This window comes from Prunus avium, chromosome 5 (assembly GCF_965620075.1).
Source record: "Prunus avium chromosome 5, drPruAviu1.hap1.1, whole genome shotgun sequence".
In the NCBI taxonomy this organism is placed as follows: Eukaryota; Viridiplantae; Streptophyta; class Magnoliopsida; order Rosales; family Rosaceae; genus Prunus; species Prunus avium.
Genome location: NC_142288.1, coordinates 11,883,196 through 11,910,991, shown reverse-complemented (window position 1 = coordinate 11,910,991; position 27,796 = coordinate 11,883,196). Strand labels below are relative to the sequence as shown.

At 36.4% G+C, this 27,796-nt stretch overlaps 2 protein-coding genes across 5 annotated transcripts; both read right to left on the bottom strand.

The window, feature by feature from the left end:
• Positions 1–2,494: 2,494 nt before the first annotated feature.
• Positions 2,495–3,878, bottom strand: KUF1 (KAR-UP F-box 1). The gene has a single exon (XM_021969667.2). The coding sequence runs from the start codon at positions 3,733–3,735 to the stop codon at positions 2,605–2,607; it is 1,131 nt and encodes a 376-aa protein (XP_021825359.1). The 5' UTR covers positions 3,736–3,878; the 3' UTR covers positions 2,495–2,604.
• Positions 3,879–10,544: 6,666 nt separating this feature from the next.
• On the bottom strand, positions 10,545–27,479 carry RECQL2 (RECQ helicase L2). Of its 4 annotated transcripts, XM_021969672.2 has the most exons (21): positions 27,181–27,476; positions 26,286–26,503; positions 24,601–24,747; positions 24,301–24,516; positions 23,012–23,116; positions 22,024–22,128; positions 21,832–21,954; positions 21,245–21,333; positions 18,850–18,886; positions 18,725–18,758; positions 16,511–16,563; positions 16,363–16,440; positions 16,217–16,282; positions 15,596–15,662; positions 15,411–15,464; positions 14,020–14,127; positions 13,706–13,770; positions 12,517–12,595; positions 11,580–11,648; positions 11,170–11,387; positions 10,545–10,976 (listed from the first exon to the last, which is right to left on the bottom strand). In XM_021969672.2, exons 1-21 carry the CDS (start codon positions 27,245–27,247, stop codon positions 10,785–10,787), a joined length of 2,190 nt encoding a protein of 729 aa, XP_021825364.1. In that variant the 5' UTR covers positions 27,248–27,476; the 3' UTR covers positions 10,545–10,784. The 4 variants fall into 4 exon arrangements, with proteins under 4 accessions (XP_021825364.1, XP_088109395.1, XP_021825365.1 ...); XM_088253269.1 differs by lacking the exon at positions 16,217–16,282 and having other exon boundaries at positions 27,181–27,477; XM_021969673.2 differs by lacking the exon at positions 11,580–11,648 and having other exon boundaries at positions 27,181–27,473.
• Between the last annotated feature and the right edge of the window lie 317 nt (positions 27,480–27,796).

Sequence of the window (27,796 nt, the reverse complement as noted above, 5' to 3'; positions counted from 1 at the left end):
AGAGCAATCCCAGGATGGGTGACCCACTGGGAAGTTGCTCATGAATTCCCAGAAACAAAACCGTGAGGGCAGATGGGGGGCCCAAAGCGGACAATATCGTGCTACGGCGGAGCGATCCTGGATGTGACAATGAGGGTCATAAGATCAAGGTAGTCGTATGACTATAAAATTCTTTAAAGAGTAGAATCTTTTTCTACTTTTCTAATTGTTAGTATGAAATTGTGTTGGCATTTCCTAGAACTTAGTATTGGTTTGGAAGTGTCATTTAGCTGTAGGGTTGAAGCAAAATTGCTACATCTAATATCCAGAAACTGCTAGATTGAAGCTGCTCAACAATCCCCGAATTCCAGATTTGTGACTTAACACGTATGAGCCATTTGATATGAAGGGTAAGACATGTCATTTTTTATGCACTCATACTAGGAACGTTTTTTGGAATATAATATGATTTTATTTCCTTGTTCTTCCTTGATTTTAATCAATTATAATCCTTTAGGAGTGCATCTCATTTAGGCATATTTTTCAATATCTTTTATTTATTCCTTGTTTCCTTTTCTTATTAAATTCTTCTTGTCTCTCAAGTATCTTTGATTTTCTATCATGTTTTGGCTACTTGGAAATCATGTTTCAATCATATCACAATATCAAGGAGTCAAGATACCCTTAATAGTTGACTAGGCATATAAGGATTCATTTGATATTGTGATTGATTAAAATCTTCCTTTCTTAAATATCTGCTTTCCTATTGGTTGAACTACATGTGACCAATCTTTAGAATAGGAAAGATACCTTCGTGATTTTCTGTCAAGTCTTAGAAATTGGAAATTTGGTTCTCAACATGTTTTCTTCCTTGTAAAGAAAAAGTCTATAAAATAAGACCTTTGTCTTTATTGTTTTTCAGAGCTTTCATGATCATATTTTCAGTCCATAAACTTTGGAAAGCTGAGTTTTTATTTGAGATAAATCATCAAGTGTTCCATGTTTACTTGGTGATTTATCAAACACTTTTATCATTCATATTGCATTCATTTGCATGTTCGGTGACTCATACGGTTGAGGGCACCAAGACCGTTGTGGCGGTTTTTCTTCGGTGAGCTTGAATCGATCGTGACTAGTATCGGATTCAACATAAGGAGAGTTGAAAGAACTACGGCGAGCTCGAAGCAATCGTGACCAGTATTCCGTTCAACATAAGGAGTGTCGAAAGATCATCCCGTGACAGAAGTTGAGTTACGAAGAAGTCGGTAAACATTATTTAGAATGTGTATTGGATAAGCATGTGGGTACTTCTTGTATTCATCGTTCTATAGTGGATTTGTTTTGGACTGAGGAGTCCCGTGGATTTTCCCCAGAGGTGGGGTTTTACCACTTAAAATACTTTCTGTGCTTTTCTCTGCTTTTACGTTTTGAACTGTATGTATCAATCCCCTTGGCGTGTTTTTTTTTGTATTATCGTAATACTCTGAACTACTCAAAACGCAAACTTTATGCTTTTGGTGTTTTAAGCCATCCTATAGGTATTTTCACTAATGTTGGACTCAAGTTCATGAGTTTCATTCAACCTCCAACAATATTCTACATTTGAATCGAAATTCATAACCCCACATTTGTAACGTAAATTCTAAGTGAAATGAATGCAAATGTACCATAGAGAAAGCATAAATGTTGTGTATAGGGAGAAGTGTCTTTTGGATTTGAATTTACCTTAATGAAAACGTATCAGATTTACTTGGTGACGTAGTGGATAAAATTGATCTTGAACTGTTCACCGTTGTAGTAAACCAAGACAATATGTCTTACATATAACATATCTTAATAAACGTTAGTTCATACGTTTTTGTTCATTTTGGTCCTGAACAAATCCCGGGTTATTGATATTTGAATTGTAACTATATTAGTTATCAAACTTTGATGTTTTATGTCATTGAATTTTAGGATGGTTTGATATTGTAGAAAATGAGAAAAATATGTCGCAAGTTATGATTGTTGTTGTTGTAATTGGGCTAACAATTTTTAAAAATTACAAAAGAAAAAAGAAAAACGGCCGAACCAAACCATACATCTTAAATTGATTTGGGTTGATTAAGTTTCCTCTGTAATTTTTGTCATAACCGAACTGAACCCAACCGTCTTATTGCAATTGGTTTTGCTATGAGTGAAACTGATCTAATCCAAACAGTGCCCACCCCTAGATTCTGGTTCTCTAGTTAAAAAAAGGCTTATTTTTAAGTAAACCAAGTCATTTGCAGCATTTGTCCAGTTGGGCTTAAGTTAGTTTCCAAAATATCAAAGCAGAAGCAGCCAAATCAAAGCTGTTAATTTAAAGAAGAAGAAAAAAACCGAAACAATGGTCACCCGTTTCCCTATCTGTTGATTTCGTGGCATTTGTATTTCAATACTGTACAAAAAGGCCACCTTCACCAGTTATATTGATATCTCTGAACACCCCTCCACGTGACATTATCAAAAATGGGAGGGCTCATAATAATGACGATTCAACGACCGAATCCGTTGTATCACAACCACTTGTTTTTTCAAAAGTAGACAAATTTTCACTTTCAGCTTTAATTGATCAAATGAATTGATACAAAAATAATAAAAAAATCAAACAACGTGGCTCATTCTGGGCAAGATATGAATGGCCACCGCTTCCAGTCCCAACGGCGTTTTCACATCCCAAATGCTCGGCGGCGGCGCCGTAACATCCACCACTAAAATCTTGCCACGACAAACAATGCACACTCTTCCGCCACCGCAGGCGATCTGATCGGCCCCTATCAGCCTCTCCGACTCCAAAATCTCCACCCACACATCCTTCTCAGGATCGTATCTTCTCAAGGCACCCTTGGCCTCATCCACCACGTACATAACTTCCTCATCCATGGCTGCCACCGGTCCTCTCCACCCTCCAATCATCCCTTCCGGCATGTCTTGCCACGTGTCCTTCTCCACATCGTACATAAGTCCCTCTTTCACGGCGTCCCCTTTGAGATTCACCATGCAGAGCTTCCCTCTCCATCCCACTGCCTCGATCGCGTCTCTGCTGAATCTCCCATCTCTAAGCCCTCTAGCTTTCTCCCACTTCCATCCCAAGTGATCATTCGGATGCTTTTTGATTTTGGTTAAGTCCCACTTCCCCACAGAACGCGCAACGTCGATGGAGAAGTGGGACCCAATCCCACTGGCCACATAGACTGCGCCGCCTAGCGCTCCAGCCGCGCACCAGCGACGCGGCGTCGCAAGTGGGGGACCAAAGGCCCATTTTTTAGCAACTGGGTCGAAAACCAGAGGGCGAGGGAGAGCCGGGAGAAGATTGCTAGTGCTGGCGGCGACGAGGACGAGGTTGCCGGAGACGGAGACGGATTGGATGGGGAGGTTGCGGGAGATGAAAGAAGGGTGGCGGAGGAAGAGGCGGAGAGGTGGGTCCGGGGGAGTGGCGGGAAGGGCGTGCCAGTTGGATGAGAGCGGGTCAAAGCTGTAGAATTGGATGGAATTGGGGGAAGATGAGGAGGTCAAGAGAGCATACAAAGAGAGGAAAGGAGGGAAGGAGGAGGAGTAAATAAGGCGACGCCATGAGCTGCAAACGGAGAACAAAACGGAAGGGTGGACAAGGGAGAGGCAGACTTGGGCTATGTCGTCGGGCAGCCCGGGAAGGAGGGGCTGATGCCCATGGCCGACGACGTTGTTTTTACTCAGTCTTGTGCGTTTTGTGGGAGATCTGGAGCTGTCTGCCATAAGCAGAGTAATTTAGAGGGTTAGCCGTGGGCTTGGAGGCTTTAGATTCGGAAAGGAGGAAACTTGAAAATGCAATAAAGAAGCAAAGTGGGAAAGGGTCCGTTATGCTTTTGGCTTTACTTTAATTGAAAGATACAAAGTTTACAAAGAGTGGAAAAAGAGTTTTGAAGTTCTGGTTGGTGCAGAACAGAAAAGGCGAGTCATAATGTCAGCACCCATAATAAAAGACAAAAGCTGACCTTTATGTCTTTTGACAATGCGCTGCCTTTTATGTGTTTAGTTCGCTCACCAAACGACCAAAAGCCTATAAATGCCTGCTTGTATTTTACTTTACTTTACGCCCAAATGTTGGGCATTGCATCAAAAAACTTCAATCTTTAATTTCTACTTCTCTCTGTTTCTCTCGCTCGATCATCTCCAAACATAATGGACTAAACCCAAAATTCCATCATCCAAAACAAAACTATTCATGTATTCCCAAGATTCAATCACTTTTTCCCTCCAACTCGACTGTAGACTCAAAATTTAAGTCTTCAACTTTATTAATTTTTAAGAATGGTTTAATTCAAGTTTTAGTTCATTTTTATTTATAACTTCACGGTTTATTATTCTGAACAATTTAACCTAAAACAAATTGAAATTCCACAAACATAATTTGGGGTTGATTTTGGTGTATTATTTAACAAATGTATGGGTAATTTATGGACTTTTTAGATTTTTTGGCCGGATTTAGATTTTTTGGCCGGAAAGCAAACTAGGATTGACATCATGAAAATTAAAGCAATTTGTGCCATTAGAATTAATAAAACCAAAATAAGCTTTCAAATTCTATATACAACCACTAAATTTGAACTTAACAAAAAAGGGGCACTAAACGTTATAGTGTATATATTGTTCGTTTGTTACAATATTTTAGACAACATTAAAAAAAAAAAAAAAAAAACTTAATTTATAACATGTGTTGACAAGACTCGCCCCGAATTCCTTGAAATCCGTGACAAATCATGTAATATTCCGACATCAACTTGATGTCGAGCCCACTTACTAAGAGGAACGAGACTTTCTGCCAAAATTCCAGCAGAATCTCCCCTGAAAAACATACATTTTCCAAATTTTTCAACATGTTAAAACACAATTATAAACACCAACCAACAGCAAGCACAAGGTAATAACATACAATTTACATAACAGGCCTCCGGCCTTACATTCAACCCTAACATGAGTGATAACAGAGCATATCTAAAGTAAATTCAGATTACAAACGAAACGGAGCTCAACATAAACAAAATAGATAAAGATTGTCCTGCACAAAGCCGAGGCTCGGAAGTTAGGATCTCGGCTCAGCCACTCGGTACAAGTCTATCTACTGCCTGGGGGGCGCAAAACAGAAAATTGTGAATCGACAAAAACAAAGTTTTATTATATTTTAAAAACAACATATAATAACCCCACCGTTTGGAAAACGATGCTAAAAACATGCAATATAGTCTATTCATAAGAAATCAAGGTGAGATCGAAGTATTCTCACTTCCCCGATATCAATAATAATATCCAAGTCAAATCCTTTGACTTCAACCCAAACAGTTCCCGAAACATAGACTTATAAAACGAAATTGGTAAAGATAGCTTTAAAATAGTTAAATATCTATCTTATATATAAGATAGTATCACACCAACATGAGTACCGTGGAAATAATCCAACAGAGGGATTGTTGATTAGTCCGCAGAGTTTCAACTTTCTACCTTGCGTCTAGGGATGAGTTGTGCAACTGGGGGACTACCACTCTACAGCACACACGCCGAAAATTTCAACGCCACGTGTGGCCAAATCCAAACACTAAGTCCTACGCGCGCAGACTGCTTTATCACACGTTGAATAATCCAACGCCACATGTGATAAAATACTAACACAACAAAATGTGCCCACATGCTGGATAATCCAAAACCACGTATGGGTACAATAACCAGGGGAGGGTACTTAGCATGGTGCAATCAGATATTCACATAACAATTAACAAAGTGCCCTAACCCATATCCTTGCCCATTTATTTAATCAAAGAGTGAATAATCCATATTCTAAATAATTATAAACTTCAAATGTCAAGATAGCCAAAATATCCATCCATAATTAAATGATATATATATATATATATAATCGATTCCAGAGCCGAAATATCCATCCATAATCAATTCCATAGTCATAAAAATCCATTTTAGAAATTTAATCGATAAAAATAATGCTATTTCAAAACAAAGTCCACTCACTGGAAATCCGATGATACATGACCCTGATAGGGTTCTGCTGGCTGAGTACGAGGTGTTTGATTACCTATTTAAGAATACAAAGACTAAATTAATTTAAATACTTCAGACGAGAACTTTAAAATAAATTCTTAGTTTCTGAGGTTTCAAAGTGTGTTTGTATGATGAACAAGACGTTCCTAAGGTCCAACTACGTATTTCGAATAGTGGAATAGCCTTGGGAAACACTCGGTCAACCGAGTGGTCAAATTTCCAAATTTGGTCAACTGGACTCCTAGGGCCCACGACCTCCGATTTCTAATCCGAAAGTTCCTATGGGTTCAACAAGGTTTATTATACATGTCTTGCAAGTTTGGTCTGAATCAAACGGTCAGATCGCTCGCGATCGCACGATCGGACTGTTACCGTTTGACCTAATCTTTGAATCATTGAATCGAAGCTTCCGGGACTCTGATTCTCGATCTGCGAATTTCTACATGATCCTATAGGTATCTAGATCAACCTATTTTGAAATGAAGTTGATCCAACAGTCCGAATATATCGAACCCGGATAATGCCTAATATGCGTAAATCCGATCGATAGTCAAACGATAACCAAATTCAAATCCGAGCATACCGTTACGCTCGGAATGACATGGGGATCATTTTAGGACCAAATAAGTCACCCAAACAGGGCTCACGCACTGGCAGCATGTGGGTGGCCTGAGTAAATTACGGCAATCAGAAAATCTCCAAATCGCCGGTCAAGACCTATGCCAAACAATCAAGCACATCAAGAGGAGTAAATTTCATACCTGAGTTGAAGACTAATTTGGCCGTTAAAGCCCTCGAACGAACGGTTTTCTCGTCGAAAAACCTAGAAAGTTTTGGCTTTGGATTTGACAATTTCTACTTGAAATTGGGTCGGGTCTTGGGAAAGTACAGAAGAGAGGTAGGGGAGTGGTTTGGGTGTGATAGCATGGCTGGTGGTGGCCGGAAATGGCCAGAAAATCCGTTGGAGTTCAAGGTTTCAAATAGCCAATTTTTGAGCCTCTGTTTCGATCGATTTTTTAGTTAAATCCTTAGGAATCAGAGCTGGAAATTGGTATGGATGTGAAGAGAAGAGAGAGATGAAAAAACATGGATCCAACAAAGGAGAGAGAGAGAGAGAGAGAGAGAGAGAGAGAGAGAGAGAGAGAGAGAGAGAGAAATTTGATATTTTAAAATCCAACTTCGAGTTATTTATGATTGTGCCACTGCACTTTCGTTAATCGTAACTTCTTCGTTACAATTCCGATTTGAGCCCACTACATGTCTACGAACTCATATCGACGCGATTTACGTCATGGTGCTATTCAATTCCCCAAAATCCTTCTGAATTAAAAAGTGACCAAAATGACCCTACCCCCGAGGGTAAATTTGTAATTTCAAAATTAATTAAATTAAATAATTTAAATGAACAATTTAAAATAGGGTTGGGGTGTTACATGTGTAAACAAAATAAGAAGTTTATTAGTTTATCATACATATTACATTATTTTTGATTAAGTATAAAATGAGGTTATGAAGTGCATCAATTAAATCTTTAAAAAATAAGGGCATAGAAGAACGGGCCTAGGCCGGATCGGACTATGGACAGGCCAAGGGTTTCAAATCCTAAGCCCAACCCCTACCTAATCTTAGAAGGGCTGGGCTTATTTGGCCAAACCATCGAGTTGGGTCGGGTTTTGGCCAGTCGGGGCACCTACTTTAGCCTGCGCGCCAAATCATGATTCATAATGGGTATATATAGAGCTTGGGATAAGTTTTAGGGCTGGATTTGATTTAGAAAAAAAAAAAATTTATATTTTTTTACCATTGAATTTGATTTTGGACCAACATTTAGCCCATTAGAACAATTTTTTTTTCATAAAAAAACTGGCATTCAAAAAGTACCTTTGTATCTTATCAGCTCCATTCATATCTCGCGCTACATGCCGCTTGGGTTCAACAAAAGTGGCCGACAATGAGAAAAAAAACAAGATCCAATGGTTGGAATTAAAATCCAACGGTCAAATTAATATTTTTTAATTAATCTAAATCAGATCAAACGCAAAAATCATCCCAAAACCCCAAAGATGTATGAATGGGAAACCACAAGAAGATGAACCATTATGCAGGGGTTGTGTTTCTATCATGTAAGATGGGGTTGTTGGCACCAATCAAGCAAACGACACACATTTTAGATTCTTGTGCAACAAATTTTTTTGGAAACTGATCGGGCATGGCTGGACCCGAACTGTAAATAATGCAAGCCATTGCTTCTCAATTTAAGATCATCAACCAACAATGTTCTCTTTGAAGACATGTCACTAAGGACAATCCAAGGCCTCCAAGTGGCTCCAACTCCAATCTTGAAGATGTGGTGAGTACCCATTTTATTCGAGGCCTAAATTTGTAATTGTAATTTTTTTTTTTCAATTATTAAGTTACTTTTTCTATTAAATGGTGCCTAGGAAATGCATGCAAAAATATTCTTCCCGAAGGTTTAAACAAAAATAATGTTAAGAAAAATTAATGACAAAACATATTAGGGTTAGCTATTCTTGAACAATTTAATAAAGCGGACTCAAATTTTGAGTCTTGAGTCTGCAAGGTTGGAGGAAAGAACTGTTTGAGTCATGACAATACATGAATAGTTGTATTTTGAAGGAGGGAAATTTAGCTTTAGCTCCAAATAGTGTAAAACCAGAATTACTACAATCCCCATTATGGTTGGAAATGGCCGTAAACTTACGCTTGGTGTTATTGTTTCTCAGGAAATATTAGTTTTTGTAAATGAAATATTTCACTATGCTCTTCAAAAGACATCTACACCAGCATTCACATTAGTAAAGCACTCTTTAGGGGCCGTTTGGTTCATGGGAAAGGAGGCATAGGAATGGGAATTCAATTGCTTTCCCATGTTTGGTAAGTCCGGGAATGGGAAACGGATTCCTGGCACATGGGAAAGTAGGGGGGAAAGTGATGCCCCCCTCTTAACTTGGGTTTTGCTTTCCCTCCTCATGGGAAAGTTTGGGAAAATGTGCCAACATTCAATGCACAATTTTCATGACTATTTTGTCCCTATGAACAATTTATAATTACAACGTATCATTAAATGCATTCTTTTTTTATTTGATTTAATATGGGTATAATTGGAAAATTATACAAATTTTGTTTTCCATTCCTACTCAAAACAAACATGGGAAAGGAAACAAAGTGAAATCTCCCGATTACTTTCCCAACATTACCAAACGTAGGAAAGGAATCTTTCATTCCCATTCCTTGGGAAATGACATGGGAATTGATTTCCCCTCAAATCCATTCCGTGAACCAAACGGGACCTTAGAGTAAAAGATAAAGCAAGGTCAATTCTTTATTAACCAGTTTAAATAAGCCCAATTCAATGCTTCAGAGCCCATCATAACCAATCCAAGCCAGCCCACCAAACATACCTTATATTCCCACAAGATTACATATCTTTTAAGTAAGCAAGTGCACGGCAGCTATCATTTGGCAATTTCACCAATGTCGGTTGATTGTCTTAAGGATAATTTGTGTAGGTTTTTTTTTGGTCAACAGATAATTTGTGTAGTTTTCACTCTTAAGCAAGTGTATATAGGAGAGGGATTGTAGTTTTGTAGGCATGGTTGAGAAGACAAACTGTCACTGCACCCTGCAAGTAATATACAGTTTATCTCCATATCTCCTTGAACTTATTGACTAGGACAACTTTTGTTGCATCCATATATTTTAATAGTCATGTAAAACAGTATATAAGTCCCCTCCTAAGGGATCTTTAAAATAATTTTATTTGAAAGACACCCTTTACTTTTAGGGTTCCCTGTGAATTTTTTTTCAACAATCCAAATTATCTATTTTTTAAGTCTACATTCATAGATCATTCTTGCAAAAATTTGACAAATCATAAACCGTTTCAATATCCAATTATGTTCTACAAAATCAATAAACACGGTACTTCAAAAAAGTATTAAAATTTCAATAACTCAATTGAGTGGTCAAATGATATCGGATTCAAGTGATTTTTTTGTAAAGATGATCTTTGAATGATTATTTAAAAAATAATTGGTTCGGATTAGTGAAATACAATGTGGAGTGAGCCCTACAAGGATATCCCTCAATGAAAGCGCTCTCTCTCTCTCTCTCTCTATATATATATATATATATAAAAGATTATAGAACGTCCACAGAACGCTTTAGCTATAAGATTATTACATTTTGCATGTCGCACTTGAAGAATTTATTTGACAAAACTACAGGCCTCTTTTTACCCGAATGGCAAACCCAACCCCGACCACCCCCGCTGCCATCCCGCCATTAACTTCTGTATACAAATATTTTTAGAATTCTTTTTAGCTGTTAGATCTATTTACATCTAAGGGTTCAAAATAAAAGTTAAAAGTACTATGTTAGTTTCTTTTTTCCTCACGATATTACTCTGTTAGCTTGATAGGGCATTTGTGTGTGTTCGTGGTCACGTCGATAGTATTTTGATATCAGAACTCCATAAGAAAATAAACCCAAAAAATAATAATAATAAATAGAAAATTGACTTCTTCACCCTTTTCTCATTGATTGAACAAATCAACACCTTTTCAGCAGTTCTCAATATTGGCAAGAAACATAATTTTCGATTCCTATTTCCATCTACACCACAAAATTGACAAGGGTGCCTCGGAACTCAAGTATGAGCCCCATCCTTAGTACAAGGGCTATGTTGTGGGAAGACAAAGAAAAGAGACTTATAAGAATCAGAACTGTTTCTGTCAGGATTCATCATCACTGCTCTCAACAAGAACAAGATGCTTTTTGCTCTTTAGTCTTTTTGAGGCTCTATTTTCAATATCTTGATCTTCTTTGGCATCCTTCGGCTGTGTCGAATTTGCATACGTATTCACTTGCTCAAGTATTCTACTTCCGTATTTCTCTGCCTTGAGTTTTCCAATTATATTCTCTAACTGCAAAGGAATGAAATACGTTTTTACTAGATGGCACAAATTGCACAAAATTTTGAAAAGGCAGTTAGACATATATCTTGTAGGTTTTGTTCTAGAGACAGCTATATCAGGAACAAGCTCCCACTAACTTGACACGTTGATGTAATATGGCTAAGAATATATTGAATGGAAGAGTAATGTTTACGAAACGAACCAGTTCCATAGAATTTGGCTTCTGGGCACTTATCATGTTGATTTGTTGAGTCGAGAGAACAGAATGCGGGAATATTCCTCCATGAACTGAGGAGAGTTCCTTTCTCAGCTCGTCTAGCTTCAATTCCAAACCAGAGGAAGCACAACTGCGTTTAACTGATTTTATACCAGCTACTTTATTTTGTCCGCTAGAAATTTCAAGTTTAACACTGCACTTCCCTAAATGTGAAAAGATAAGGGAATGATTCCAATTAGAGCATAACCAGAAAATAAACCAAAAAGGAGTCAACAGTATTATAACACTTTTCTTTCTTAATGGATACACATATGGGCTAGTCTTGAGAACAGAAGTAGAAACTCAGTGCAAAAGGGATGGAAAATGAAAAATGGCTCAATACTTGTAATGCTCACTGTTAGAATGCCACCTTCGTCCATAGAAGGGTACAGGTAAAGGCTGTTTTGCCAACTTCATCAACAGAACTGGTACATAAAAGCAAACTATATTGACCGAAAAAAACAAAAAAATTTGAGGTAAACTATGAACTGTAGTATTACTTCAAACTAAGAGTAACAGAAAAGGCTACTCTTGACTGTCATTGTCAGTATCTTAAAGGAAGCATGAAGAGCACAGCAAAGTTTGCAGCCTTCTTAGAAGTGCGTATTTCTAGAAATGCCAAGAATAATTATAATAAAATGAATAAATAACAAACAAACCAAAACAAGTAACAAGCAAAGCAGTAATCAACCAACTTATTGTATCAGCCTAGAAGTTCCAAACCTAACTGTTCCAGGTAGGCAGTATTGGTTCCTGATTGTTACAATCTTATTTTTACTTCACAATTCAGTATTCTATGGTAAGAGAACCCTTTTTTTTTATTGGTTATATATATATACACACAACACAAATTTAAATTTTCTGGAAAATTTCTTGTAATATTAACTAAGCATAATGTCATTGGGATAAATCATCAATCTCTTCCTTTTACTATACTGATCTTTTCTTGAAGGTTCAACATTGAGTAGGACGTTAGCATGGTGTATCATGACAATGTTAAACTAGTTAAGATTTTTCAACACAGAACCAATTCAGATAGGGGTTTTGACAGTGCTGTCCAGACAAAGGCACCAGTGATGCTACAAAAATGTTATTATTCTCAAAATTAAATTCCTCAAAACTGAAACTTTCAGAACTTAGGAATTTCGATAATACTGGAGTTAACATAAAAACTAATATCTGTGTCAGAATATGGAAATACAAAGAGAAACACTGGAAAATCAAACATAGATTTTCAGTACACAATGGTTATATGGTACATCTTTCGAGAAAAAAAAAAAATTTCATTCTTACCATGCAATACTTGCTTTGCCAAGGGTCCTATTGTTACATATGCATTTGTGGAATAAGCTGTATGCTGAAATTCTTCTTTCTGCATCGAGAACAGAACATACTTGAAACAACCATATCATGCATAGTTACAAAGGGTCAACTAAATTAATAATATGCCTACATCAGATTTAACAGATTGCATACTTTATAGAGAGAAAAATTAGGAGACAATCTTTTTGCCTCTAAAAATTTCAATCACTTATAGGTTGTTATACAGGAGCACTGCCTGCTGTTTTGAGTTGTTCAATGAGGAAAAAAAAAAGAGTAAATAATGCACATCAAGCAAACAAATTTCTGGGCAAAAACAAACAAATGCACAAGTGAAATTGCCAATGCGCTGGGTTGGGCAGAGTCAAAGTTGACACACTTAATTTAATTTAATTTAATTTGTTCAGGTAAGATACGCATGTTTTCTAGGAATAATTCAGAAACTTTAAGAAAATACCAGTATTATAAGGGACCAAGAAATTGATGCATTCAATAATTTTGTATCAACAATAAAGGACTAGCTCATTGAATATTTTTATACAAATTACAACCACTAGATCCAAGAAGCTTTAGTTGTTTATGTGTTATTTAATATAGGAGACAATCATTATGCTCCTAGTCTTTACAGTCATGTGAGTTTAAAGTATTTTGGAGGGCCAGGATTACCAGGATTAAAGTAATTAAGGGCTAGGATGCTATGGTTGCTGTAACCGTTGTTTTAATACTCTTTTAAAAGGATTTAGTACACGGCTTCTTTATACAATTTTATCAAAACTTCCAGATTTTGGAGATTTACATCTATCTTTTATTTTTTTTTTATCTTCCCTTGAGAATTCAAGGTCCTAGAGAGGATTTCTCTATTTTTTTTTCTTTAAAGTGCATCCGCTAAATCACCCACTCTGCACCTTTAAAAACAACAAAGAAGCAGGCAATGGGGATTGGAGATTTAACTTAGGACCTCCTACAACCAGAGCTCTGATACCATGTGGGGAGATCACCAGACCCAAAATCTTAAGGGATTATGGAATGGGTCAAAATGCATATCAAACTAACAAATATTAGTTAAAACTTAAAACTCAAAATTTTCCATATTTTCATAAAACCAGCTAGTAAAATTTGAGAACAATCAACTTTTAAAAGGTCCAAAAGTTAGGCTACTTACCAAACTTCTATCTAATATGAGCTGTATGACAAGCTGCTCTATTTGCTCCCTCTTCAGCTCAGAACCTGAGTATTTCATACACCAAAAATAAGTTTCCATTCTTTGAATAATACAATATTATGGCGGGGAAGGTTGATCAATACATTGAACTAGCAAGTGATCCACATTAAAATTAAAATGAAATAATGTACCAAGACTTACTGGTATTAGAAACATTTTATTGATATGTGGTGTCTCTGAGCTATACGGTATATTTCCATTGGAACCAAAAATCTAAGTTAAAAATAATTAAATTATTAAGCAATAAAACATACCTAGTTCCTTGTGCTTTACTTTAATTTTATCAACTAATTGCAACACTGTCAATCTCTGATCATTTTCTTGTGTATCTTGCAGCAAAGAAATAATAAGCTTCGCATGACCTGCAAAGCACGCCAATGTTATGCATCAAAGATAACTGTTCCAAGTGTATAATATGCGTGCACATTATTTTCATGAAAGACCAAAAACTAAAAGAAAAGAAAGAAAAAAAAAGCCAGCTGATGATATAAGCATTTAAGACGGGTGACCACAAATAGTTTTACCGAATGAATGAAAATTGATAGTTTAATCAAACTAGACTCTAAGAATTCTACATAAGAAATTGCAGTATTAATGTTATACGGCGATGCTTATCCCTCACCTCTGAAAACAGAAGGTTGAAGGGTATTATCAAAAGGTTCAACTGAATCAACACGTAACACAACTAAAAACAAGGACATGACACTTCCATGATGTTCCAAATGAGCGAAATTTAGAAAAGTATTTTTCTCACTACTCAAAACAAACACATTTTAAATTTCATCAGGTTGTTTGGCATACTACCATACTAATGAAATCCTGGAAGATAAAAGAAAAAATCCCAGGCATTTAAGCAATGAAATTCAGTAATTCGACAATTCAAATTTCATCAGGTTGTTCTGCACACCACCATTCTAATGGAAGCCTACAACTTTTGATTTGTCATTTGGGAAGAGGAGTCCGACTAATCTAGATTTTGTTAATCTCTCCCAAAGGTTAATCTAGTTTGCTTTTTCAGAATAAGATTGTTACCCTTTTTATCCTCGAGCTTATAAACCTTATTCTTCCTTCTTTTTTGGTTCTTTCATCATTTTCACAACTAAGAATCCATAATCTTTCCTTGTTGGCAACAAAATGCAGTCATGCATTATACACGGCATTGCTAAAATGAGGAATCTAACCATTCTTACTCAGCTATTTGGATAGAGTCGTTGAAGAATTTTTTAGGTTGTCCTACGGCCGGAGGAGCTGGACTTCTTGTCGGAGAGGGTTTGCATTTGGGCTTTTTCTCTTTTCCTTCAATATTTTCTGACTGGAACACGGCTGTGATTTTTAGTTTTATCGTTCTGTATTTAAGACTAGCGGATATCTTGTCCGCTCTATTGTGATGACATAATGGAAGACTAGTGAAAACATAATTAGTGATGACAGTCATTTGAGTACAAAGTGAAAATAACTAGACACACAGAGAGTAAATTCTCATAGACAAAATGTAATAGGCTACGTGGAAGGAACAGACTGAAATTGCTTAAGTAGAAACCACAAAAAGAAATGAAGCAACACCAATGTCATTAATGCATAATATAAAATAACAGACAATTAATAAAGGATTGTACTCTTTTGGAAAGAATTCAGAAAAACATACGAGAGGCGTCCACTTCTTTAACCTCATTTGAAAATGCACAGTTGTCACACATCCCTGAGATAGCATTGATTGCATTTAAATTAGAGATAGGCAGTTGTAATACCAAACTAACTAACTGTGTCCCCATGTGTGCATATGCATGTGCTTGTGAACACAGAGACTAACTACCAATAAAACAGTGGTACCATTGCAGTCCTGTAATGGCTCAGCAAAATGGCGGAAAAACGAACTACGGCGACACTGTCTTTTTGACTGCAACAGTAAAGAGAAATCGATAAGACTCTACATCTTATGCTAGATTAAGCACAAGTATTGCAGAAATTTAAATGTATCCGGCCCAAGGCTAGAAATGTTAGGAAACTAAAAGAGGTATGACTTTCTCATCATGATGCAATGAGTGTAATTGTTATTCAGTCCTCATAAGTATGTAAACTCAAAAATAAATTCAAATCAAGAGAGAATATGTTTTTTTTTTGGAAAGGATCACATGTTCAACATCAGAAGAACAGATCCATAAATTAAGGTGCTTGTTCAAGCAAGACAAAGGGTAAAATAAGTATTTTTTGTCTTCTACGTACTTTTAGAAAGGGTAAAATTATAATTACTTCTTTTTAGGGGAAGATGGAATGATTATTTTGGTTGGTGGCAAGCACCACCTGTATTTTTATTTCCATTTTATTTTTTGTGGATAGTTCAGATTCGTTTCATAATTGACAATAATCAGGCACTTCTATGATGCATCAGTTTAAGCTGAGTTGAAGCTTGTGGCCTGCAGAAAATGTGATGCTTAAAATGGAGGACACTACCTGACAATATCGTACTATGTCATAAAGGTTCTGCAATCCGGAATTTTCATAGAAGACCATTGAACTCTGCTCAGAGAAATGTCAAATTCGAAGATTACATCATCTTCTAGGAAATTGTACAGTTGTGCTGTGGTAGAAAATAATACCTGCCTAGGAACATCACCAGGTCTAAAGTAAAGTAGGCATTGAGAAGGGAGTCCATCTCGTCCAGCTCGGCCACTTTCCTGGAGCAATGAAGGTTACAGAAGGGATAAAATTAAAGAATATGTAAGTGTAGCTGGAAAGGCACAAAACCTGGTAGTATGTTTCCATTGATTTACTTAGGCTGTGATGGATGACAAACCTGACTACAAGCAGTTACCAAGTATTAAATATAACAGAAAAATAAATCTTAAAGTGTCCATGTATGACAGACAATGCACAGGGAAATAACATAAAAGAAGAAAGCATCAATTGCATAAGTCTTTCTGTCTGTGATCTTTAGACTTTGAACATTAGACCAACCTGACCCCATCCACCCCTATATGAGCTGCACCATGGCTTAGGATACGTGGCTTGCAGAAGTTGCATGACATATGACGGTTTTCTAACATATAAAACTTAACAATTTGAAATTCTGAATTATTTTTATTTATTGTATTCAAAACTATCCTTTCTTTATCTTTTTATTTTTTATTTTTTGAAGAACAAAATATTTCCATTGAAAAGAAAAGAAAATTACAACATAGGGGACAAGGCAGTTCCCTAAACTACAGCAAGGATGGAAAATCAGCCATTCATATAGTATCGGGCCTCCAATTTACGGGTATTTCGAGGGATACATCAATATCGTTCTACGTGCGCGTTCATGAAAAGCATGAATTAAAATAGTTTGTTTGAAAACTGGACTACAGGTTAGATGAGACATCTGCAGAAACCAAAATCACACACCAAGTACCCTACAAACGAATTAACAAAATAAAATCAATTATCAACCCAACCCATAACAAACCAAAAATAAAATTCATTGATTGAACAAATTAAAGCATGATAAAGTTTTAGACCAACGGTCTAAAAGTAGTGTAAATTTTAAATCAAATTGAAGAAAAAAAATTCTTTATAATTTTTTTATAGATTATGTCTCTTTTCAAAAAATTAAAATTAAAATGGAAGCTTCTAGCTAAAAGCTCTTTTGTCTTTGGTTTAACATATGACATGAGCAAATTAGATACCTATTTGGGATAGAGAAATTTTAAAGTGAAATAAGCATTCAATAATCTATTAAGTTTCTCTTAATTCAGTGAATATTTTTGTAGATTCATAGCTTTATGTACGGTACAGAGACTGTGTGGATGTGTGCGCACACGCATGCGTATATTGGGGTAGTTTGGAATATCTTGGCCTGTAAGCATGATGGTTTTGAGAAACATCATGCTTAATCGATGACTCCCAATTAATGTTTTAAAACGTTAACGCATAAAGCGAGGCGTTTTATCGAGAGCCTCGCTGCAAAGCCTCTTATATATATACAGTGAGCTTTGGTTGAGGGATCCCTCAAATTATTTGAGGTACACCCTTGTAGGGCCCACCATACATTGTAATTCATTAATCCAAACCTTCTATTTTGTAGATATTCATTCGAAGATCATCTCTACAAAAAATCACTTGAATCCGATATCATTTGATCACTCAATTAAATTATTGAAATTTTAGTACTTTCTTGAAGCACCGTGTTCATTGATTTTGTTGGACACCATTAGATGTCTAAATGGTTTCCGATTTGTCTAATTTTTTGCAAGGATGATCTATGAAAGAAGACTTAAAAAATAGATGGTTTCAATTGTTGGAAAAAATTTGTACGGTACTCTAAAGGGTGTCACTCAAATCAAATTATTTGAGGGATCCCTCAAATATATATATATATTGAAAAACATATTGTCCAAAGCCTAGGTTCTGAAATTCCTAGCTTCCTTTGAACCCTAGATGTCGAAAATGGGTAGGAATCACTTTTTGTATGCCGAATTCAATAAATATTATATGGGTTGTTTAAGTTTAGTGTTTAGGAGGTTGAATGTGGGGAAATATTGCCCTCCAAGAGAGAAGAAGTCAAGCGCAGCTGCTGGGAGGAAATGGATAGCTAGCTATCAGGTCTGTCTAACTGAGATAGGGGTTTTAAAGTTTTTTTATGGGAGGGCCAAAACTACATAGTTCGGGCCCTGGGTGCTTTGAAAAGAAAAACGAGATGCCTAGATATATTGCTTTTGCGCCTAAATTGCACATTCACGCCTCCAGCGCACCTCGTGTAAGCCTCGATTACGCCTACATGGTATTGTGCCGTTGAAGCGCGTGCCTATGAAATCACTGCTCCTAAATAGGAGTCAAGTTCCAATATGATGACTAGAAAACCACCAAATTAATCAAGTCCCCGCATACTGTTAAACTAGTATGCAAAGTAGGATATTTATATATAAATTTCTATAGCAGAAGCCATATACCCCAAAGCAAAACAGCTCATTATGAAATACTAACCATCTGGTTTGTTGATTCCCATGCCAAATGCTACCTGGAACACATATGCAAGCTAAGGTGTAAGGAATATCAATTGGCAAAAAAGAAGATTCTAAAATGAATAAGGGAACTGGAAACAAGCATACCGTGCCAACGATGACTTGTAGTTTTCCATTACTCCACCTGTATCATCAAACATACAAAAGGGGATCCAGAAAGTGACTAAACAAGAGAATATATGTTGACACATGACAATGAATAAGCATTCAACAAACTAAATAAATAACTTCAAAGAAAGGCAGAGTAATCTCAACATCCATAACGGTAATACTAGTTGCCGAGAATAGACAATAAAGGGTGACAATTGAGTTTAAATAGGTTTTCTGGAGGAGGTGAGATTATTTCCATATAGAGAGGATGCAAGAATATGGTGTTTAGAGACTTGTATAATCGGCTGAGACCCATACCAGGTGGTCCTCTGTTTCTTCCTTTCAGCCTGATTTAGAAATCTAAGGTCCCACCCAAGGTTAAGGTTTTGGTTTGGTTGGTGGTACCCAAGAATGTTAACACCTGTGATTTACTCCAAAGATGTAGACCAAGATTGTTGTTATGCCACATTGGTGTATTTTATTCATGAGTGCGGGGGAGAGTGTGAATCATACTTCTTTGTCTTGCTGGTTTAGCTGGAAATTATGGTGCCTTTTATTTAATGAGATCACTGTTAGTTGGGTGGCACCAAAAGACTGTTTTTCTTTGCTGGGTGACAAACTTTATTGGGTGGGGGAAAAAAGACTAAGTAATATGGGGCTGTATGATGATGGCTATCGATTAGGCTATTTGGTCGGAAAGAAAGCAACAGATCTCTGATGATGTTTGAGGGTTGGAAGTGGAGGAGGTGTGGGATAAGGTCAAGTATTGGGTAGCGCGTTGGGCATCTGTTTCTCCTTTTTTTCTTTTTTTTAAATATAAGACACATAATTTTACTAAAGTAAAAAAGCTAACTACAAAGAATGAATAAGGAATCCATAATCTGGGAAAGAACAAGTAAAAACAAGAAAGTACAACTCAAAAGGAAGTACAATAGAACATGCTCACTAAACAAAAAATTATACTCTCACTTCAAAGCTGCTAACAATTCAACATTATAGAAGAATCAGCATAATCCTTAAAATCAGCCAAGACCGATGCCCATAAAGCTGCCCAGAACCTCACTCTATCTCAAAGTTCTCTACCCCCGCACCCTTATAATCCTCAAAGATTCTTCTATTGTGCTCCAACCAAATGTTCCAGAAAACTGCGAACAGCAAACAACCCCATAATGTTTTAGCTTTCTTCCCCCTTCCCAAAGCCTCAACCAAATGATTTAGCTCTCCTAAATTTAGGAACACTTCTCTTTCTGACATTATTCTAGACTTGAAAGCTGTAGTGTCATCAATATTTTTTGGTTTGATAAACTAGATGTAGCTTGAATTCACTTCTTCAGTGTACAACCTCTCAAAGAAACCAATCACTTCATCCTCACTCTCAATTATATCACTCTCCATCATCAACTTATTCACTCTTATGCCACTACCTGTTCTCTACGAAGCACAAATACTAAAAATGTTGTGGGTATGGAGTAATACTCCTCTGATACAACCAAATAGATGTCTGATACTTCATTCAGGGTATTGTCTTACTATGGCACTAATACTTTTTATTTTTTATTTTTATAAAAAGAAACATAATTTTATTAAAGACTGAAATTTTATTACAAAGAGTGGATAAGGAATCCACAATCTGGGAAAGAAACCGGAATTTCATATTAGTGACACTTGGGGGTGATGTAGGATATGGGTGAATTGAGTGTTTAGGTATTTAGCGGAAGCAAAAACAATGGAAAACAGAAAATAGAACGAACAAGGAGGTCTGGAATCACTCCAGGGGTTTGGCTTCACACCAAGAAGCCTCCAATCTCTGGAAAATAAACTTTACTTAATATCTCAACAACTCAACTCCATAATGAATTACATGAGAGGGGTATTTATAGCAAACTAAAACCTAGAGACAATAGGATAAAAAAATCTCTTGCTAAAACAGAAATTCTAACCTAAATAAAATAGGAAACTTAGAAATCCCACTGAAATCTGGAAAACTTAAAAATCTTACTAAAATCTGGAAAACTTAGAGAACAAGTTAGAAACTAATCGCAGGAATAAAAAATTGTCAGATTTAAAGACAAATTAAATGACTTCCTTTTCCATCTCTTTCTTTTGTAAACCCTAATGGGTTTGACAAAGATGTCCTCATCAAGGGGATAGAGAGAAGACATCCAGAGTTTCAAGAAATGTAACTAATAAGAGGTTAAATCCAAGGTAAGCTTTAGTCAGCAGCAAAAATAGCCCAGTAAGATTTTGTTCCCAAAAATAGCATACTTTGATGAGAATTAACCATAGTGATGCAATTTCCTCAACAACAAAAAAACAACAGTGATGCAACCCAGTAATCATATTATGAAAACAAATTTACTGCAAAGTATCTACAATGAGTGAACAACATTACCGCATATGAACATTTTCACGAGCATTTACGTCCATGTCTGCATGATAATGAAGAGCTGATATTCCTCTCTCTCGCAACTCCTTTGCAACCTAAGATCATAAATGTAAAGTAATAAATACCAACCAAATTCGGGCATTATATTTCAAAACTTGCTTACCCTACAATCATTTCAGGATTTTTTTCTTTAACTATATCTATAATGTTTTTGACAATTTTGGAAGGGTCAACATTGCTAACTCCCCAACTTAAATGCAATCTGACCAAAACGAGACTATGCCAATTCCAGGAATGTACAGTGGTGCTAGGTAATACCAGCTTCATTTATTTTTACCTTTTTGTATGAGGGTGCAAGGGTTTTCGAGGTGTGGATAAGGAAATAGTTTAATGGATTTGTGACATTTTAGTGGTGCTATGGGTTATTTGATTGAAAAGTAAAAGAATGGTTATAGAGGATTGTAGAGGGGAGGGGGGAGCCATTAAGGAATATAGTCTGCTTTTGGTCTTCTATTATTAGGGCCTCAAAGTCTTCGCTATACTTAAAACTAGAAACAAATTATGTGACAGGAAAATAAATTAGAAACACAAACCTGCTCACATTCCTTTCTAGAAAAGCAATAAACTATGCCAGAATCATTATGTGAATAAGAGTCTCGGATGAATTCTGCGATTTCATCAACCACCACCTTGCCAACTGAAGACTTCTCTCGTACCTAATGAATAAGGAATTATATCTGCACTCTTCAAATTCAAAGCCAGCAACTATTAACAAATAAACAAACCATGTAAAAGAGATTTGGTCTGTTGACTGTGCTGACAAACTTTACACATCTTGGAATGTGGAGCATCTCCATCAGATCACTTTGGACTTTCTGGGTAGCAGTTGCCTACAAAATAGACGACAAGAACATCAACTCACCCAAAATTTTGAGATTAAAACAAACAAATGGATACTTCATTCTTTTTGTTTCTCTTTATAATTAAGAAATGGAGATGATATCCTAAACTGCTTCTTGCACTCCTATTACTGTCATATGAATTGATAGAAATGCCCCAATAGTTGAAGGACTTTATTATCAGAGTTCTAAACACTCAATAGCATCATTGTGCCAGATTGAAAGCCAAAAGAACACCCTTTTTATCATGCTTTCCTTTGCTTCTGACCAGTATTCAACAAATTTTTACCACAATTTTTATTAAGAAAAAACTAATACAATTGGGATGAATGAGATGTCCATCAAAACCAAAATAGCACCCTTAAGCACAATGGGAAAACATCAAATCAAAGCCTGAACTGCCGCATCGCTTGCTCCCTCAAAAATCCTTATGTTCCTCTCCATCTACACCACCCAAAAATTTTCTATTACCATAGACTTCCCTAATACCTAAATCCACCAACAAAGTAGTTAGTCCATATGTTGATTAAGAGCATAAGGACTAACTGCGTTACTGTTCAAAAAAGGTATCTTTGATCATATTCTTATTAAAAAAACATACATCTGTGATCATACACTCACTATGTCACTTCATTCATACTCAAGAGTAGTTAGTTATAATCAGCAGTACAACATGCCCACAACTTGCAATATCTAACCTGTTTATAAGGAACACAGGGTAGTTTAAGTTCTATTGAATTTTGTGGGAATTTTAAATTGGGCCTTTTTGCCTGTCCATGTTCTAAAATAGCAGGAGTGGAAGAAGCTTTTCGGGAACTGCAATAGTCCCTCCCTTAAAAAAAATATAAGAATTAAGGATAGATAAATAACATACAGTCAAAGCAATCACAGGAACATTGGGAAACTGAGTCTTGAGGATACCAAGACTTTTGTAGTCAGGTCGAAAATCATGACCCCACTGGCTGCAGCAATGTGCCTCCTGTAAAATAAGCCTAAAGATTAGACACTAGAGAGATATGCAACCAACTTCGTAAACAATTGTATTAAATAAAAAATAAAAAAACCATTTAGGAGGACGATATCCTAAAAGCTTTGATGGGCAAAATGAACATATGTTACATATGACACACTCAAAATATAACACATTAATACAACACAAACAATTAACAGTCAAAAAGGTGGGAGACATGCCTAATAAAAGTAAGTCACATCCCATGAAAGTGGCACAGTAAACAAATAGGTACAAAACCCCACGATATCAAATACAGAGAACAAGTTGAGCTACTAAGCTACATGAAGTGTGGATGCACCAATTACAAATCGAAGTTTGTGCCTTTCAGAACAGAATATTTGTGCAAATCACGAAGAAACCATCAGTTAACATCATGAACCTACCCTTAAAATTAAAATTAAAGACCAACATACAAGTGCATAAATATTCAATACAGCATTCTAACATTTGTTTCAAGTATTCAATAGCACACATGTAAAACTTACTAAATAAGCATATGACATGAACTTAGACGATCAAAGTGCAAGATCAAAAAAAAAAATTCTTGGTCAGAAGAAGAAGCTCCTGTGTATCTTTGGTGTTCCCTGTACGACAAAACTTCGTCCTGGTTTTACTCTAAAACATCTTTCAGTATTGATCCCCATTTTGGAGGCTCTTTGTGCTAAGAGACACCACTAGACTTAACAGTACCAGTAAGCTACCAACGATGCTACATTAGCTAGCCAATTATAAGTTTATAATCCATTATGGAGCCTTCATGTCAAAATTTAAACAACTCTGTCCATAATATTATTCATCCACCATCTTCTAGAGCGGAACCCTAAGAAAAGCTCTCACCAAGCTGAACATATGGGTAGGGGAAGATGTTGAAAATTGCTGACTTGTAACAAAAGAATGAACTTCAGTTTCTATAATTCTTTTCCATTTGTATCGGGGGATACCCTAATTCTAATACTAATTTTTCAAACATAGTAGCACGTCTAATCTACACATGGTCATGCCAATAATTGAAAATTCTGAGGAAGGATAGGTATCTGTATACCAGATAAAGATCAACAAGTATTGACCACAAAAAGGAAGATAAAACCAATATACAAATATGCCTAGTTTGACATTAAGGTATAATGAAAAATTGAAGGTGACATACTCACATCAATAGAAATGAGAGATAGACGACCAGCATGATGGCACTTTTCAAGTTTTGACATAAACCTCTTACTCTTTGATATCTTTTCTGGAGTCACATACAATATTTTCAAATCTCCTTCCCCCTTTTCAAGGGCCTTGTATATTAACTTCTCCTCCTCCTTACTAGTAGTTGATGTCAACATATGAGCTGGAATGCCTAAGGCTGCCAAACCCATCACCTGAAGCAATGGTAATTGTGAATAATCTGATTAAAATATTAAGGAGACAGTTCAAGTAAAGTGAAGAATAGAATTTAAGAGAACCTGGTCCTGAATCAAAGAAAGCAAAGGACTAACAACAAGAGCAACTCCATCACGAAGAATTGCTGGAAGCTGGTAACAGAGGCTCTTGCCGCCACCTGCAGCCATAATCACTAGAACATCTTTTCCACTCATGACAGCATTGATAATCTGACACCAATTAGCCACTATCAGTAAATCTAAAAACAGAGATGGGGATGAGAAAAATAAATTGTACTTACAGAAACTAAAGGCGAGCCAATATAATGCTACAACTACTCAAGAGCAATCAGCAATACCATCAAAAGAAACACACCTCGTAAGGGATAAAGATAAACCATTGACAGCTCCAACTACCATATTCATCCACCACTTGAGCCAAAGCCAACATGGTTTATCCCAATGGAACTCTCACTATGGATACTAAAAACCAATACTTGTATTGGAATACAAAATTAAATGATACATCAAACTACAGTTCAGTGAATCAGCAATTGGCTCATACATAAGATTCTTAATTTCCAAGGATTAGGAATCTTTGGGAAATTTTATCATTCGGTTGTACTCTTCGCTTTCAATAAGACAAGTATTCTACAAAGCACCTACGGCAAACCAACTGTTGGTCTGAGTTGTAATTACGTGTAGTTTTTGTACTTGCCTTCTTTTTATTTTTCAAGTAACTGTTTTATCCACCCTTTTGAAGGAGAAGTACATACAGAATTTATCTCAAAATATTCTCTACATGTATCACAGCATCAGAGCCTACAACAAAAATATCTAGGATTTTTACTTCTTACCCACCCGTCGGTCCCTGCCCAAACCCTGGCTTTCAGTATCTTAGTTTTTGCTACCTTATTTCTCTGTGACTCTTCCAGCAAGTAGTATTCTACCCATTGCAATGGTCAGGTCAACCTATTCTGAGGAGAATCCAGTAGCCGACACTGCTGGTTGCCACCATTGCCCCTGTTTTTCTTTCTTTTTCCTGCCATTACTACTGTTTCTTCTCTTCCGGCATTTTTCCGCAGCTCCTCCAAATTTTTTACCGATTGATTACTACTCTAGTTTTTTCCTACTAAATTTGAAAAGACGAGTGATGATCGAGTTATCAACTCTACTTCTGATTCTTTCTCCTCTAGGCTGCCAATCTTCATGTCTTCAACTGTGACAGTGCAAAGCACCAATATGTCCATGCAGATCACAATTAAGCTAGATGGATCCAGTTATTCTGTGTTGTCTGAAGTTGTAGAGATATACATCACCAGGAGAGGGAAATTGACCTACTTAACTGAAAAATTACAGAACCAACTGAAACTGATGAGGGGTTTTACTATAGATTTATATCTATGCATATGCGTACGTATACTGTTCTAAATATTTGTAAAATTCTTGTGTACTTATGTTCAATGTTTCACTAAAGCTCAAACATGATGTACTCAGAACATCTTACTTACAGACAGAGCTCATTCTTATTGACCACTTGCACAGGAATTTCCGCCTTAAGTGAATTTTAAAGCACACTGTCTCCCCAACTAACCTGACTTAAATCATGAATTTATTCAACATCTTACAAATAAGAAGGTGATATCCTAGGGGAGTGTGTAATAACATCCTTCTTATTTTGAATTTTTTTACTAGAGAGCTTACAATTTAATAATATCAAACAAAGTAGCTGAAAATTTGAAAAATAAAAATCCAAAGGCCAAAGTCACCTCTCGCTGATTTGCACGATATGCGGATATGCCAAATATATTGAACCTAGTATCATCAGCTTGAGAATCCCACTCAAATGGCCCAGACCAGTCTTCCACAGTAGTTGAAGCGCCATTAACAGGATAACCTGATTCTTTACATGCTTCAAGTATAGCCTTCAATTCAGATTGCCTTTCATATAACCTCTCCTGTTGGTCAAGCAATATCTTGATTTGGTCTGAGAAACGAGACATATGCATAAATCACACTGTGCTCTGAATATAAAAAAGTGAAAGAGCTTCTGTAACTCATTCATGGGGGATTCTATCAGAATACATTTACTCATATCTTTCTTACTGATTTTAAATCAGCAAATACTATCTCCATTGATTACCAAAACATAAAAGTCACATGAATTAAAAGCCTAAGATACAAATTAGACTCGACAAAACGACAGCCAATGGTAACAAACTTGAAGAATGAGTTGAACCTAATACAACTATAAATAAAGGGCAGCCTGGTGCACGAGGTACCTAGCAGCAATAAAATGACAGAATTTCATACTCTCCTAGATTCCTCTGGAATTAATCCATCAATATTTTTCAGAAAACAGCGGCTACACTAACAATTATATGAACAAACTAAACATTTTGCACTCAAAATGTCCTCCAACATTAAAAAAATGATTGAATTTTACCCAACTTCAAATAATGCCAATATACTTTCCCATTAGTCAACATTCTTCATGAATAATTATTCCACTTAATACTTTTTTTTCTGGTTTATCATAATCCTCAGTGATTAGGTTTCAAATTAAAGCTAAGAATATTTATATCACGCTGAAAAAAAAAAAAAAAAAAAAACAAGAGAGAGAGAGAGAGAGAGAGAGAGAAAGAGAGGGCTTAGGATAAGCACCTTGGACTCCTTGAATTTCAACCTCAACGTTTAGCAGCTCTTCTGCTAGTATCTCTTCAGTTTCCATGTCAAGTCCTTATACGAGAGATAGAGATTGGGAACAGCGAGTGTAATGTACAGTTTCAGCAGGCGAATCGTGGCAATTATAATTTACAAATTTTAATGGAGAGTTTCTTCTGGGAAGCAAGGGAGAAGTGAAATGCTGCTTCAACTATGTTTAGAGCAACTCAGGCGAGCGACTGCTAGCATTTTAACGTTTTTTATTTCCATTTTCTCCCAGGGCTTTGTTGTAGGCGCTACCAGCCCAGTGGCTTGTTCCGCACACGCCCAGCCCAATGTACATATCTAGCTAGTTGCACATGTCCGGCAACGAAGAAACTAGGGAAATAGCGGTATATACCCCCCATTTTATAATCTTAACTAAAAATACCCCCCCAATATTTGTACAACTATCACCTATAAATATAAAATTATTGTCCACTTATTGCTGAATTTTCACAACTTCAGAAATTTTGTTCTCTCTTAGGTCACTCAGCTCTCTCTCTCTCTCTGGCACAGCTCTGTTTCTGTTTGGTTTCTGTCTAAAGCAGCTCGCTGTGTCTCTCTTGGCTCTCTC

What these genes read in the sequence shown, in the direction of transcription:
- KUF1 (XM_021969667.2), bottom strand. Translation starts at nt 3,735, where the DNA reads ATGGCAGACAGCTCCAGATCTCCCACAAAACGCACAAGACTGAGTAAA.
- RECQL2 (XM_021969672.2), bottom strand. Translation starts at nt 27,247, where the DNA reads ATGGAAACTGAAGAGATACTAGCAGAAGAGCTGCTAAACGTTGAGGTT. An exon ending in TACAAGTCATCGTTGGCACG is followed by an intron (nt 18,759 to 18,849) that starts GTATGCTTGTTT and finishes TATGTGTTCCAG; the next exon opens with GTAGCATTTGGCATGGGAAT. An exon ending in AGCCAAATTCTATGGAACTG is followed by an intron (nt 10,977 to 11,169) that starts GTTCGTTTCGTA and finishes ATTCCTTTGCAG; the next exon opens with TTAGAGAATATAATTGGAAA.